Source organism: Otolemur garnettii, unplaced genomic scaffold (assembly GCF_000181295.1).
Source record: "Otolemur garnettii isolate 467f Iridium unplaced genomic scaffold, OtoGar3 scaffold00001, whole genome shotgun sequence".
NCBI lineage: Eukaryota > Metazoa > Chordata > Mammalia > Primates > Galagidae > Otolemur > Otolemur garnettii.
Window position 1 is genome coordinate 18,760,863 of NW_003852396.1, and position 15,895 is coordinate 18,776,757.

Genomic DNA, 15,895 nt, shown 5'->3' on the forward strand with positions numbered 1-15,895 from the left:
GGATTCGAACCCGCCACCTTAGGTGTATGTGGCTGGCGCCTTAGCCGCTTGAGCCACAGGCGCCGAGCCGGTAATGCATTTTTAAAGGCTACTTCTCAAGCACCTAAAGCATGATCATGCTCATGCCATGAAATCCTTCTGCCTAGTGCAGATCTATGTAGTAACAGAATAGAAAGGAGAGAATAGCAAACTAGATCCAAATAGGTCTGTGCTTTTTCCTAGAGAGGAAATCTTACACTTGAATGGCAAAATCATGACCATCAATCACAATCATAACTTTTACCTTTACCCAAATTTATTATATTGGCAAGAAAACCAAAGAAAATTATCAGTCACTGTGGCAGCAGAGGTGAACTGGACAGGGGGGCTTCTGGGGCAACCACTAGCAATTAACTAATGAGACCTTGTACTGGGGTCCCCACCAAGTTCACTGCTGCATAAGCCCCTGGTTTCTCCTCTTCCTGATAGATCAACAGCAACTTCATCTAAGGTTTTGTTTGAGAGGGGGCTAGATTTAGAAGTAATTTACTGTTTATATAACTTTTAAGGGTCAGTTTTGTCAAAATCACTTAGCTTCCTTATTCTTAGATTTTTGAGATTCCACTTATGAGACTGAGAAAGTATGTCCTCAGGGGGTTGCCATTAATTAGTACTATGATCTTAAGCAAGTTGTGTAGATTTGGATGTTTCTCTTGAGACAAATTTAAGGCTGAAAATTTTCTTACCCATCCATTACATTAGTTATTTCTTTCCTTACTGATGATTCTAAAACACCTTGCCCCCAAAATATATTTTTTCTCAAGTACATGGTAAGCTGAGATTGGCCTTACCATAGGATATGAAAGCATTTTAACTTTCAGAATTTTTCAAACTGGATGAATTTAGAAAAATCATCCATGAGAGTCAGTGAGCCACTTTATAAGGGCATATAGGGTCAAGGTCAAAGAAGGAAAAGGAAGAAAACAAAACGCTCAAATCAATTCAAAAAGTATGTATTGGGTAACTTCAGTCTGTGCAAGACACCTTGTAAGGTAATATGTGGGACGCAGAGGAGATACAATCATGGGCTTCAAAGAGCTTGGTTGGAAAGAAGAATAAGTAAAATATATAAATAGCAGCAATATTTGGCAGAATAAGAGGTATGTATATGATATGGGTGATGTAAAAATAAATGTTCTTTGGGGATTCAAAGGAAGGAGAAATATCATCTGTCTTTGGAAAATCAGAAAAATCTTTATGCATAGGATAGATAGCATTGGAACTGTACGGTGAAGAATGGGTGAGATTTCAACATGTCTCCTAACCATAAATTATAGACAGTTGGTATAGCAGAACAGAAAGGTATGGATGTCCCAGAGCACAAGCTATGTTTGAGGACCAAAGGATCTGTGTTAGGAAATACTACGCTGGATCGATTTTGTAAGAATAGCAAAGAGGAGATTTTATACTATATTCAATACACAGTGGCAATTGAGAGCACGTAAGTAGGAGAACAGCACGATCGGAGCAGAATTTCAGGAGAGTTACTTCATCTCAATTTGAATTTGAGGAGAGAGAGAGGACCAGATCCAGTTCTCACATAAAACAGCGCTAAATTCGAGAGGAGGAATGGAAAAGAAAAGCCAGAGTTCTTGGCCTTTCTGGGATGAGAATACAGCATATTTGGGGGAAATGTCTCATACAAGAACCTACTTCTTCCGAGCCTTTTGATTTTGATGATTAGATATTAATTATGTGAAAAGAAAGTGAGCTCTGCAATTAGGAAGCTCGCATTTTATTTCAATAGAAAATTAATCATTGTTCTGAAAATGTGTGCGCTGGATCTCCCCTTCAGCTCTTCTCTTCACCTAATTATACGTGCGAGGGTTACAGATTGAACTGTTATTACATCGTTCTCCTCCTAAAGGTCACCACGTGCTTGTATATATTAAATGCAAACAAACAGCAACTCCCCCCTCTTGGAGGACAAGAAAGCCCTTGGCATGTAGAAAAGCCTTTCTATTTTTAGCACATTCTCTAAAGTATAGCATGACACTTGAATCACTCACATAACAGGTTTCTTTTCTTTTTCCTTTTCTCGCCCCACCCCCACCCCTTAGCTTACTCTCCACCAATGGAAAACCATCTACTCTCTGGCAACAATGGCACTTTAGAATACAAAACCTCCCTGCCCCCCATCTCTCCAGGAAGGTATTCACCAATTCCAAAGCACATGCTTGTTGAAGACGACTATACAAGGTCAGATATGCTCTTTGGTTAATTGGGTTTGCTTTTATTACCAGGAAGAAATCAGGTTTGCTTAACATGTCAAGTGTTGTTTGGGGACTAACTAAAGCTTCTAAGTGCCATTCAAACTCATTCTAGCCTTGCCTCAAGTGGAAATCTGCAAATAGTTGCAAACATATGTCATTGTCCTCTGTTAAGAAGCAAAATCACAAATTCTTTCTGGAGAAATAGTGTTGTATCACTTATATGTCACTTTGCAATGTATTGAGACTTTTCATACCTGATGAACTTTACAGCCATACTATAAGATAGGTCTTATCACTAGAGGAGAATAAAGTGCTGAAATTCAGAAGAAAGAAAATAACATACAAATACCACATGTCTGATTAGTGGAAGTCAGGAGCAGCACTCTAGTCTTTTGACTTGAAATTCCATGTTCTTGCCACTAATTGCCACCCACAATTCAATGGAAGTTAGTAGTCAGTCAATATCCCCTCTCGTGCGATAAGTATAGGCGGGAAGGAATGGAGAGAACTTAACTCCGAATGGCTTGAATTGAATATGTCCTGTTAATTCCAAAGTGGAACAGGGCAAGATTCTAGGACAGAACACAGAACCACATTGCTACCCACAAGTAAAGCCAAATTTAGTAAGCACTCCTCTGAAAAAGCCAAATTGGGCAATTCACAAACACCAACTTAAGTAGTCATTAGTAAGTATTCAAAAAATATCAATGATGAGTGAATGAATGAATGAATGGGTGGGTGAATAATGAAAAATGTACATTTTTTTCTTTTATCTATACATACTTTTGTTTCAAAGTAATATATATTAATTATATTTGGGAAAGAAATGTAAAGATGATGAAGAAACAGAAATCTCCCCCCCAGCTCCCTACAGAGTGACCTGTCTTGTGGCACCTAATATGACAGCGTGGCATAAACTTTCATACCTTCCCGTGTTCTTGCTGACGTATCCAAATGCATGTTTAGATATGGGTGGGGCTCTGTGTACACAAAATAAATTCATACTTTACACATTGCTCTGCAACTTGATTTTCCTTCACAAGTAATACATTTTATCAAAAATGAGCTTACATGTAGATATGTACGCGTTATTTCTGTGCGTGTTTGTGTATAAAAAATGATAGAGATGGACTATTTTGATTTTATATCCTTCCTGTTTAACTGAAACCATTTGTCAGCCTTTACAAAAGTAGAGAAGACTTCCTGCTGGTTAACTTTCCTCACTGGTACGTGTGCGTGCTTTGGCCGTTTCGTTCTTTGGTGTGTCTTTTTAAATGATTAAGCATTTTCCATTTATTTTGCAATATCAGGTTTGCTGAAGTAGCTTGTTATATCTTTAGCCAAGGATGGAATGTTTGGATGCTGAAAATGTGCATCTGTGGTGTAAATCAAATATAAACTTCTGCCTATGCTGAAATGTCTGATCTCTCTGCTCTTAATTAAAATGAGGCCTGCAGCAAAGATAATCCACACGGCTCTCTAAAGAATTCTGTAAATAAGGCACCTTTATCCACCAGAGCAATGATCTATTTGCTTTCATCCTATTACTAATATTTGATAGGATTTTAATTTGAAAATGTCATTTTATCTTACTAAGCCCTCAGTGAATTCATGTTTATTAAAGCCTGCTCATAATCCAGGCCCTTTGCTAGCTGCTTTACCTGCCCTATCCATTTAATCCTCCCAAAAGCAGAGAGAGAAGGGCTTTCATCCCCATTTTAGAGATGTAGAAATTGATGTTCAACAAGGTTAAGGACTAGTTTATGGTCATACACCTTTTATGTACAAAAACTGAGTGCCCTGACAGCTTTAAAATCCTAGTTTAAAAAGGATATTTTAATTTTCTCTTTATTTTTAAAGTGAAAGTCAAGTCATATATAATAAAACTGTGGCTAGAAAGGAACCTGAGAGTTTTGGTGAGCTCTAAAGACAGCTAGCCCAGACTTGCCGTCTACCTCTCCTGTTGGCTGGGTAACCCTGGAAAAACCATGTAACCCTCGTAAGCCTCAGTTTTCTCATCTGTACAAGGGAACACACCTAGTCATTGAATCTACTCAATAGATTGCTGTAGTGATTAAATTGGGCGATGAATGCAAATACTTAGAACAGCGTCTGGCATGTAATACTCAATGAATGTTACCTATGTATAGTAACTATACTTACTGTAATTCTTAATCTGTTCCAGATGTCACATGAAATGTTTTTACAGATGATATCCCGGTACCCTAGGGAAAAGCTCAATTTCTTTCTATGGTAATAGGCTTCAGTATCTCACTTCCCGCCCCTGCCTCCTCCCCTGTACCCTGCAGAGCAATCTCACTAATAACCTGAATAAAATAGTCTGAATGGTTGGTGCCTGGTAAATTTGTGAAGTAAATTATATCAGTTCACACACAGACACAGGCACACCCGCCTTCCACTGCTCTCTCACCACGGCCGATGTCCTCTCACCCGCACTTTGTGCTGTAGGCATTACCGTGAGTCTTGTTATCAGAGGTGTTGCCCAGATGCAGATTCATTGGTTCATTCACAAATATTACCTGACTACTTCCGACAGTAGGCACTGCACGAGAAATGCAAAACTGAATAAGAACTAGCATCTAAGAACTATCAAATTAGGGCAAAAATATATTAAACCATTGTATTGCCCAATGCCTATTCCCTGATGATATAGACCCACCCCTCCATGAAGTTTTGCACATGTATTTTCCTTATTTATTAAATTTTCAAATTCTTAAGGGTATATATTTTGGTGCCAAAATGTCCTTTCTTTTGTAAAAGAATTGTGATAGTAAATACAGTTCTTTATTTTGTCCTTATTTAGAAGATAAAATCTTGGCCACTTTTTATTAGTCCTGATATATTTTTTTCTAATATTGAAGGTTTATAAACTCCCAACGTCTGCGAGCTACCAACAGAAACAAACAGAACTACAGGCTGTTTGAAGACTGTATGAAATGCCCTTATGTAGCCCTAGCAGAGTTTCCTAATACCATAGAAGTTACTTAAGAAATACTCATAAATGAATGTGAGTTTTAGATGAATTCCACAGAAACAGTGATGGCACCAAAGAAGGTTTCAAAAAGGAAATGTCTCTTGAGTTTAAATTCAAAAACTGTCTAGGCACTGGTCACAGAGTCAGAAAAGCAGGATGGGCATTTGCGGTAAGGGGATAGATTGTGCAGACCCAAGAACATCAAATAAAAGAGAAACAAATACTAAGGTTTAAAATGAAAGACTGATAAAGAAAATGATCCCTACCTTTAAATAATCTTTCTATGCCTACCCTTTCTTTCATATGCAACCTAGCTATAAGATTAAAAATACATAGAGTAGGAGGCAATTGTAGGTCAGTAGGCAGGGTGCTGGCCACATACACCAAGGGTGGTGGGTTCAAACCTGACCCAGGCCAGCTAAAATACAATGACAACTGCAACAACAACAACAACAAAAAAAAAATAGCCAGGCATTGCAATGGGCACCTGCAGTCTCAGCTACTTGGAAGACTGAGGCAAGAGAATTGCTTAAGCCCATGACTTTGAGTTTGCTGTGAGCTGTGATGCCACACCACTCTACCCAGGGCAACAGCTTGAGACTCTGTCCCAAAAATAAATAAATAAATAAAATAAAAAATAAAAATACATAGAGTAGTAAAAACAAAAGGATTGCTATGATGCACCATTAACACAAAGGGCTTCAATACACTATATTATTTCCCTGTGTTATGTACATGATATTCTTGATTTTTATAGATCAAAAATGCTCACAGAGGTTAAGTGATTGCTTCATATCATGCAGCAAACTAATAGCAAATCAAAATTTGAATTCAAATCTGTCTTCAAAAGCCTAACCCCACATCCCTGGTTTGTGGTCCTTGTCCTGCCACTTATGACCTAAATGGCTGTGAACAAGTAATTTAATCTCTGTGACTCTTGATTTTCTCATCTGTAGATTTAGGATGAAGGGTCTTCTAATTTCCTGAAAGTATTGTGAAGTTTTAATATAACCTGTGTGAATGTTACTTGTCATTTTTAGAAGGCTCTATAAGTTTGTTATTATCCTAAGTTCCTATAATATGTTTGAAACCTTCTTTGTATTTCCCTAAAATAGAAATGAAGAGGATAAATATCTAATAATGATACTTGGACCAATAGTGAAACATTTTTATGAAATGTGAACTTTCCAGCAACCTTTGAATTCGCATCTTATTAGAAGTCTTTTACTTCATATGCTCATATCTGTCTTAATTTGTTGCAAGAAGTACTTCTCTATTTTTCTCATTGTATTCATTTTTGAATATACATGTACAGTAAGAGTTTTTAAAACAGTTTTGATTAGAATAATGCTACAATGACTTAGCTGAGGTTTTTAAATCTCTTAATCATGATTTAAAAAAAATACATCTGCATAAACAGGGAAATTTTGTTTTTCCATTGAATTACAGAAAGGGAACACAAATTAAAAAGTCTTGGATAAACTCCTCTTAGTAGAATGCCCACTGAGTTCCCTATGAATCTCTATCAATTGTGATGCAGAGATCTGGTTTTCAATGTTTGAAATACAAAGCTATTACAATAATGCTGAGATGGTTTTAGGCTTAGGAGTTGGATGGTCAGAGGTGGAAGGACCCTAAATAAACGTAGACTCTAATCTCCCTTCATTTAACGGGCAAGGGACACAGGGCCCAGAATTATTTGTTGTTTTTTTCTGGTTCATATTTAGAACCATGTCTTTGAATATCCACCCCAATATTCACTTTTTTTCACTAAGCTAAGGTTCACTTTTTTTTTATTAAGAAATATACAAAAAGCTGTAATCAGTCATCTGTGAGCAGTGTCCTCTTGGTACATCACCTGTCTATGGATTCTGCCTCTACTAAGCCAAGGCTTCCCTGTCACTCAGAAGAGGTGCAGACAGCACATCATCACCGTCTGGTTAAATGTTCTCAGGATATAGAAACAAATCGTCAGTACCAAAATGAAAACAAAAATCGGGGATATAAAGTAATACTTCTCTTTCAAGATGTGATGACTTACTTTCACAAGTTATGAATGTGACAAATGTCATTATAGAACCGAGGGACCTAAATTTAACCATCAAAGATGTATTCCTCAATATTAGAAACCAAGTTCACCTAACGCTAAACTTAATAAATCCATGTTTCTCTCATTGGTCCTTCATATGTAGACTGGTTGATCAAAAAGCATAAACTAGGCCAGGTGCCATGGCTCACGCCTGGAATCCTAGCACTCTGGGAGCCCAAGGCAGGTGGATTGCTTGGGTTCAGGAGTTCAAGACCAGCCTGAGCAAGAGCAAGACCCTGTCTCTAAAAAATAGCTGGGAGTTGTAGCGACTGACTGTAGTCCCAACTGCTCAGGAGGGTCATGCAAGAGGATCACTTATGCCCAAGAGTTTGAGGTTGCTGTGAGCTATAACACCATGGCACTGTATTGAAGGTGACAAAGTGAAATTTTGTCTCATAAAAAGAAAGCATAAACCAAATAAAGTGTCAAGAAAGATTTCTTGTTTACAGAAACTTTTAAGAACCCCTCAAAATTGCAAGTCTGTTATTCACCACTTTGGCTCCCTCATTTACTAAAGAGCTATCTGGTCCTGTCAGTCTGGAGTCTACTTCCACTTCAGTCTCTCCAAATGACAGACCACAAGCTACTAGCCATGCCATCTAAAGGATAGTAAGTTATCTTTTCTCTTTAATTCTTCGTTTGTTTGTTGTTCAGTGAACATTCACCTTATACCACATGGCAAGCATAGTTATTAGCAATAAAATCACAGTGGTGAGCAAACCATACGCCCTCTTATCCGGCATTTACATCCTAGCCTATTGAATAAGAGCTATGTGAATAAGTAGGTTAGGTTCTAATAGTGCTAAATGCTATAAAGAACATGAAATAGGATAATGTGACAAGCTGTGACTGGGAAGAGAACGGTGTGAAGGATAGTAACAAGGGAGGGCCTCTCTTAGGAGACAGCATATGAATGAAAAGAAGAAAGTGGTTAAAGGTCAGAGAAAGAACATTCTAAGAAGAGAGAATCGCAGGGCCAAAGTTACTGATGCAGAAATAAGTTTAGTATTTTCCCCCCAGGAGCATAAAGAAGTCCAACCACTCTCAAAGGGGAAGGGTGCCAGCCCCATATGCCAGAGGTGGCGGGTTCAAACCCAGCCTTGGCCAAAAACTTAATAAAAAAAAAAGAGAAGAAGTCCAGCCACTTATGACCTCAAAGAGATGAACTAGTGCAGACAGATGAACTTGTGGGAGACTTGAAACTATTTCTGGGTAAACTGCAAGTTTCTTCTCACACAGGAAAAAAATATTGTCTTACTTAACTTTAATCAAATATAATGACAAGGAGCTGGGAGTACCCCAAGCAGACAACTAACCGCAATTTAGAATTGTGACTAGAATAACAGTGATCAGGTACATGGGGCCTGCGTCCACCCAGCTCTAGTTTGAATTGCACTATTTCTTACCTTTGTGACCTTGGGTAAGTTATGTAACTGCCCTTTCTCGTAGTTTTCTCATTTATAAAATGGGTAGAGTAATACTTTCTACCTCATTAGCTTATTGCAACAATAAACTGAATTAATACATGTAACAAGGTTAGAAAAAAAGTAAGCACATGATAAATGTTAGCTGTTGTTAAATACCATTGAAAAACAAGGATTTTAAGATAACCTGTTATACAGATAAAATCACTTTTTAGAAAACATCTTCCAAGTATTTATGGAAATGTAGCCAACAACATTATGCAGCTACTCACATGTGGTAATCTATATATTCTTTTCAAGTTATTTGAGTTATAGAGTATTTAGAATATTTTATTAAAGTCATATGGTCTAGGGTGGATGTGTGGCTCCTACCTGTAATCCTAGCACTCTGGGAGGCTGATGCTGGTGGATCTCCTGAGCTCTGGAGTTTGAGACCAGCCTGAGCAAAGCGAGACCCAGTTTCTACTAAAAATAGAAAACCTAGCTGGGTGCTGGGGCAGGCACCTGTAGTCCCAGAGGCTTAGTAGGCTGAACTAAGAGTATGTCTTAAACCCAAGAGTTTGAGGTTGCTGTGAGCCATGATGCCACAGCACTCAACCTCAGAATGACTGAGTCTCAAAAATAAACAAATAGTAAAAATAAAATGTTGTTACAAACATAAAGTCATGCAGTCTGAATGCTTTATTGGCATCTTTATTCTTATGACTATATCTAGCACCACCTGCATCGAACATCTAATATAGAATTCAGAGGAACCAAATATGGTATAAGCGAGTCTGTCACGTTGACCTCTCTGTCTAAAATGCAATTGTCAATGGATAATTTGTTGATTTTGATTTTGCTCCTTTTTATTTATAGTAATTCTCAGTAACTAATACCATATAGCTTTTCTCCTAAAAAGTTCTGCCGAGCATGGCATTAGACGCCTCACAGCCTTTATGAAGTTCATTCTAAAACTTAACCAAATGACAGATTCATAAGCAAATGTCTGAGTTATTTGTTTTCCTCTGCCCTACATGCCTGATTCTCCAGCACAGACTGGTACTATAATGTATCTTTTGAAACAAAGTATAGTAATGGCAGGGGGAGGACTGGGGCAAAATTAGTGAGACAGATGGAGGATAGACCATTAAGTGGCGGCCTCAAGGGGACTTTTCTCTTTATAGATGATGGCTCCTTATAGCCATTTAGTTTTACTTACATAAACCAGGAGTGGTGATGGATAGAGCTATCCTGTTAGAAGTATAGAGAGTGGGTATGCTAACGGGGAAGTTGATCAATCCTAATTAAAGGGGATTATCCAAACATGTATTAGAAAATGTGTTAAGCTGCTGTTTGCTCTAAGAGAAATACATTTGATGCCAGCAAAAATGAAGCAGTAATGGGAGTTTTAAGACTTTCTCCTATAGATATTTATCATTTTCTATGTACCTCATGAATTAGCTAGACATGAACACAATACTATGCCTTATAATTTTATAGAAAATGGTTACTACACATCTATAGTTCTAGATGATGCTATCTGTATAGAGTTTAAATGGTTATTTGATCAATGCTGCGTTGCATCTTAATAAGATGAGCGTGTCCTTGGCTTTCACGGCTCATTGATACAAAACAGAAAAAAGATTGTTGATAAGAAGTGGAGAATTTTGGAGAGACCCCTGCAGAAGGCATCAACCATCAGCTGATCTCTCACCCCTTCCATTACAAGCAAACTGTTGTTGTCAACACAATCTATAGCTTATTTCTGACTTGATCTGTATGACACCAAAACAGGATGTATACTATGACTCAAGAAAGTAGATACGATCTCTTTTTCTAGAAGTTTATGTTTACATTCAGATATCAATAAAAGTGGTAACAAAAGACAAGACGGTAGCTGATTCCTAGTTGCCCAGCATGGAGATATGTAATTTGACAATTATCCATGACAGTAGTGCAATCCCTGAGTCACGCCCTGCCGTCTCCTGTTGCATTAGCTGTTGTGGGTGAAGTTCCTATATTATTACATGTCCCAATAATTGCCTTACTAAAATATAAGAAAATTTTGAGATACAATCATTGCATTCCAAATGCTTATATTCTAACTATCTTATCAGCTTATAAATTTCCTAAGTTTGGTGTTGCATCATTCACATTTTGCTTCTAGGTAATTTCACTAATTTAGATAATGGAGAAAACTATTTCTGAGTAAAAATGCATTTTTAAAATACTGCCTTTGGATATTTTTCCCAGATTTTTAAAAAATCTTTACCACTTATCAATCTGCTTTATATTCCTCCTTAATTTTTTCTTTCAATGTTATATATTTTTATCTTATTTTACTGTTTTCTCTAATTATAAAAGTAATACAAATTTGTATAAAAATTATAAAAGAAAATTATAAAGAAAAACTAATAAAATATTATTTATGCAACCACAGACAGATGATCATTTGGTATATTTTCCTTTGAGCTTTTTTTATGTCTGTATATTAAATTATAAACTCATAATATATATAGTGGGGGGTTTTTGCTTTTTTTGTATGTTTTAGTTTTCAAAAACATAATTTACTTGCTATTTAATAGTCTGTCACATAGATAAACCATAATTGTTTAACTACTTTGCTATTATTGGACATTTGTGTTCTTTATAGTATTTTATTATTATAGATAATGCTCGTGTGACTTGACTCCATCGCCTGATTATATATTTCTTTTAAGTAAGCGCCTAGATTCTCACTACCTAGTCTGCATCTCAGTTGCCCTACAGACATTGCATGTTTAATATGTGCAGAAACAAGCTCTTGAGGTGCGTTTCCAGGCCACCCCCCACCCCGGCACTGTCGTCTTCTTGGTAAATGACAGCTGTGCTCTGCTGTTGCTCAGGCCACAAACCTGAGGTTAACTTTTTCTCTTTTTTCCTTTTATATCCATATCCAGTCCATCAACAAATTCTATACAGTTCACCTTCAAAGTACATATACAGTGAGCCACTTCTCCACTAACAGCGTGCTAGCCCAGGCCACATCAGCTGTCGTTGATGATTGCAGTTGCCTCCTAAATAGCTCCCCTGTCTCTGCCTTTGTGACTCATGCCAGGCAATGCATTACTGTTTTAAACAGTAAATGACATCGTGTCACCAGGAGTGAAATCCAAAGCCCTTACTTATAAGCCCCTCCCTGATCTGTCTCTAGCTGACCACCGTGACCTCATGTCCCACCACTCCCTTCATTCACCTCAGACTTCCTATTACTTGAACATCGTAGGCTCGCTTCACTTCAAGAAGTTCACACTTACCAGTACTTCTGCCTGGAACATTCTCCCCTTTCACGTCCACCTGTTCACTTGCTTTCCTTCTTTTCCTCTAGCTCTCTGGTCAAAAGCCATGTTATCACAGAGGCCATCTCACACTTTAGTCCTTATCACCCTTATCACCATCCATGATCACTCTTTACTCCCTTATTCTGTTTTATTTTTAGCCCTAGTGCTTATTCCTGCCTGATAGATTTTTTTATTTGAGGGTGGTGCCTGTGGCTCAAGGAGTAGAGAGCCAGTTCCATATACCGGAGGTGGTGGATTCAAAACTCAGCCACGGCCAAAAACTGCAAAAAAAAAAAAAAAGAGAGAGATTTTTTATTTGAAATAAAATAAACTAGACTAAGTTCTATGAGAACGGGGGGAGGGGAGCAGCTGTTGTATTACTTTTATAATTAGAGAAAGCAGTAAAGTAAGATAAAAATATAAAACACTGAAAGAAAAATTAATGAGAAATATAAAGTAGATTGATAAGTAATAAAAAGAAAACAAATACAGAGATAAAGATTGAAAAAAAAATCTGTTTTGCTTATTGATTAGCCCTAGAGCACAGAGAAGAAAGCCTGGAACACATTAAACACCCAACAAATATTCATATACTGAGTAGAATGAAACTTTGTGAACATTTAAAAGACTCTCGATAATTGCTGTCAGATTGATTTCTTGATTTTTTTCTGTCTCACTTTACACTCCCTTCATGTACAATGGACATGTTTGTCTTAATACTTTATGTCATTTAATTTATGACATACTTCTCTTTTAATTTATGTTTAATTCTCATATTTTCTCTCTCCCCCTTTTTCCTCCATACCTATTCGTTTGTTTTATTAATCTCCCATCTCATCCACTCTTTCATTTTCCCACCACTTGATTGATTTCACAGATATTTGCTAGTGTTTTATGTCCACAAAGAGATAGGAAAGTAAATGGTGTGGACAGACAAGTGAGTGAACCCCAAAATATAATACAGGTGGTAAATGCTACGTTAGAGAATAGTACCAAAAGCTGTACTCAGCTGGGAAAAGGCATCTAATCCAGGCCAGTGACTCAGCAGCAGCTTCTTGGTGGAATGACTGAGATTGGAAAGAATAATAGGAATTAGTCAGTAGAACTATGACTTTTCTTGTGACAGCTTTAACGGGGTCCAGGATGTAAGAGGAGACAAAATTGTAAAAGTCACACACAAGGACACTAAAATAGAAATTCTGTTTATCTTCTGGCCCAAGACATTTGTTTATATTTTTCACAAACAATATTCAGGACCAGAACATCCTCAGTTAGGAGCAGATATTATTTAAGTACTTTTTAGAATTCTTAAGACTTATGGCAATAGTAATAACTGATATTTGTATAATACCTTACAATTTATATACTTTGTTTACTTTGCATAGTAATTCCAGTTATAATTATCCCCTTTTACACATGAGGTAACCAGCATTGATTAATCCACAGCTGATTCAGCTGGTAAGTAACAGAACCTATAGGAGTTTGAACATTATGTAAAATGTACTGACCGTATACAATATCTGAGGTAAATATATTAGGCATAATACTTGGGAATTAATCTTTACATTATAATTTATAAAAATCACGATCATTTATTTCAATTCTTTTTAAAGGTCCATTATTAAAATATCTACCCATAATATTGGTTAGTTTGTTTTTTAATTCCTACATTTCTACTCTGATATTTATTTTTTTGGAGACAGTGAGGTAAATGGAAGGAAGGGTCAGGATATTTAATTCCTAGGTGTGTATCAAGGCTCTGCAACCAAGGAGGAAATAGCAGATGTTGTTCTAAACGTACAAAGATTCAGTTATGCTGGATGAGTAAGTGCTATAGATATAATAGACAACATGGTGATTATAATTAATACTACTTGAAATTCACTAAGATAGAAAAAAGGCTCTATTACTAAATGGCCCAGTGACATTGGGCTATGTAACTCTGTTTCTTTATTTATAATGAAGGGATAATAACTTAGCTTGGAGGATTATATTGGAGAATAGAGATACCACATGGAAGGCAAGTAATTGACATTCCATATATATTAAATTGCTTCTTCCTTCCTTTTTCTTATAGTGGTACCAATTCTTATTTTATATTATAGATAATCTAAAAATACCTTAATCCAAGAAAAGGGCAGTAAAGTGGAGAAAGGATCACTGGATTTAAAACCTCTTTGTGGAGTTATCACATGCAACATATTTATTGAATCTTGAAGGGCACTAGGGAATGGAATGGTATACCATGTATTGAGAAGCTCTTGGTGCTGGATACCTTTCATATGTTAACACAATCTGAAATCTCAACTGAGTTGATTCTAATTGTGCTTCTCAACCCATTAAAGAAAAAAAAAGTTTCATATTCATTTATTTTATTTTAAATTAATATGAGGGTACAAATTTTTAGGTTACATTGTTCTCAATTCCTTGGTAAAGTTCAAGTTGTAGTTGAGCTTTTCCCCCAGGGGGCGTGCTGAACACATTAGGTGAGATCCTGCCTATTGCCTCCTGCATCTCTCTACTGGCCCTCCCTCTCTTCCTCCTCTTCTCGCCCCCTCATATTTGTGTTTTGTCCTACGGGTGGATGTGAAATTATTTATATATTGGTTTTATATTAAGTTTCAAATTGGTTTATATATTGGTTTCAGTATAGAGCATGTTGGATTTTTTTTTTCCATTCTTGAAATACTTTACTAAGAAGAATGTACTTCAACTCCATCCAAATAAACATAAAAGATATAAAGCCTCCAACTTTTTGTACGGCTAAATAGTACTCCATATGCCACAATTCATCGATCTATTCAAAGGATGATGGGCATTTAGGTTGCTTCCACAACTTGGCAATTATGAATTGAGCTGCAATAAACATTCTGGTGCAAATGTCTTTTTGTTCTTCTGTTTAGATACCTAGTAATGGAACTGTGAAATCAAATGGAAGGTTGACTTTCAGTTCTTTAAGAATTCTCCATACTTCTTTCCAAAATGGTTGTATTAGTTTGCCATCCAACTGGCAGTGCAAAAATATTCCCTTTTCTCCACATTCACAGCAGTATCTGCAGTTTGGGGACATTGTAATGTAGCCCAATCTTACTGAAATTAGGTATCTCAGAGTGGTTTTAATTTGCATTTCTCTGATCAAAGATGATGAGCATTTTTCATGTGTTTGTTGGCCATTCATCTATCATCTTCAGAGAAGTTTCTATTCAGGTCTCTTGCTCCCTTATAAATAGGATTGCTTGCTCTTTTCTTGTTGATTAATTTGAATTCTCTGTAGATTCTAGTTATCAAGACTTTGTCACATTCATAACATGCAAAAATCTCCGATTCTCCTATTCTGAAGGCCTGTATGCCTTGCTTGGGGTACTCTAGCTGTGCAGAAGCTTTTTAACTTGACCAAATCCTGGTTATTTATTTTTGGTGTTGCTATAATTGCTAAGGTTTCCTTACAAAGTTTCTTCATAACCATTATCTTTAAACATTTTCCCCATACTCTCTTCTAGGGTTTTTATTGTTTTGTGTCTTAAATTTAAATCTTTTATCTAATAAGAATCAACTTTTTTCAGTGGTGAGAGATGCAGGTTCAGTTTCGGTCTTCTACATGTCCCAGCACCATTTATTAAATAGGGATTCTTTCCCCTAGTGAGTGCTTTTGTTTGGTTTATCAAATACCAAACAGTGATCTGTGGCTGGGTTCATCACTAGGTTCTCTTTTCTATTCCATAGAATTTTTATGCCAGTACTATACTGTTTTGATCACTATAGACTAGTACTAAAACCTGAAGTCTGGTAACATAATGCCTTTATTACTAAGAATTATATTTGCAATTCAGGTT

General features: G+C 36.7%; 1 protein-coding gene across 4 annotated transcripts in view; it reads left to right on the top strand.

Annotated features, from left to right (window-relative positions):
- The window catches only part of DLG2 (discs large MAGUK scaffold protein 2), a 2,018,366-nt gene that overhangs the window by 1,524,016 nt on the left and 478,455 nt on the right, over positions 1 to 15,895 (top strand). For all 4 annotated transcript variants that reach the window (XM_023511782.1, XM_023511784.1, XM_003780855.3 and 1 more), the window contains one exon: positions 2,100 to 2,238. In XM_023511782.1, the coding sequence (XP_023367550.1) occupies positions 2,100 to 2,238 (139 nt within the window). The remainder of the gene's footprint in view (positions 1 to 2,099; positions 2,239 to 15,895) is intronic.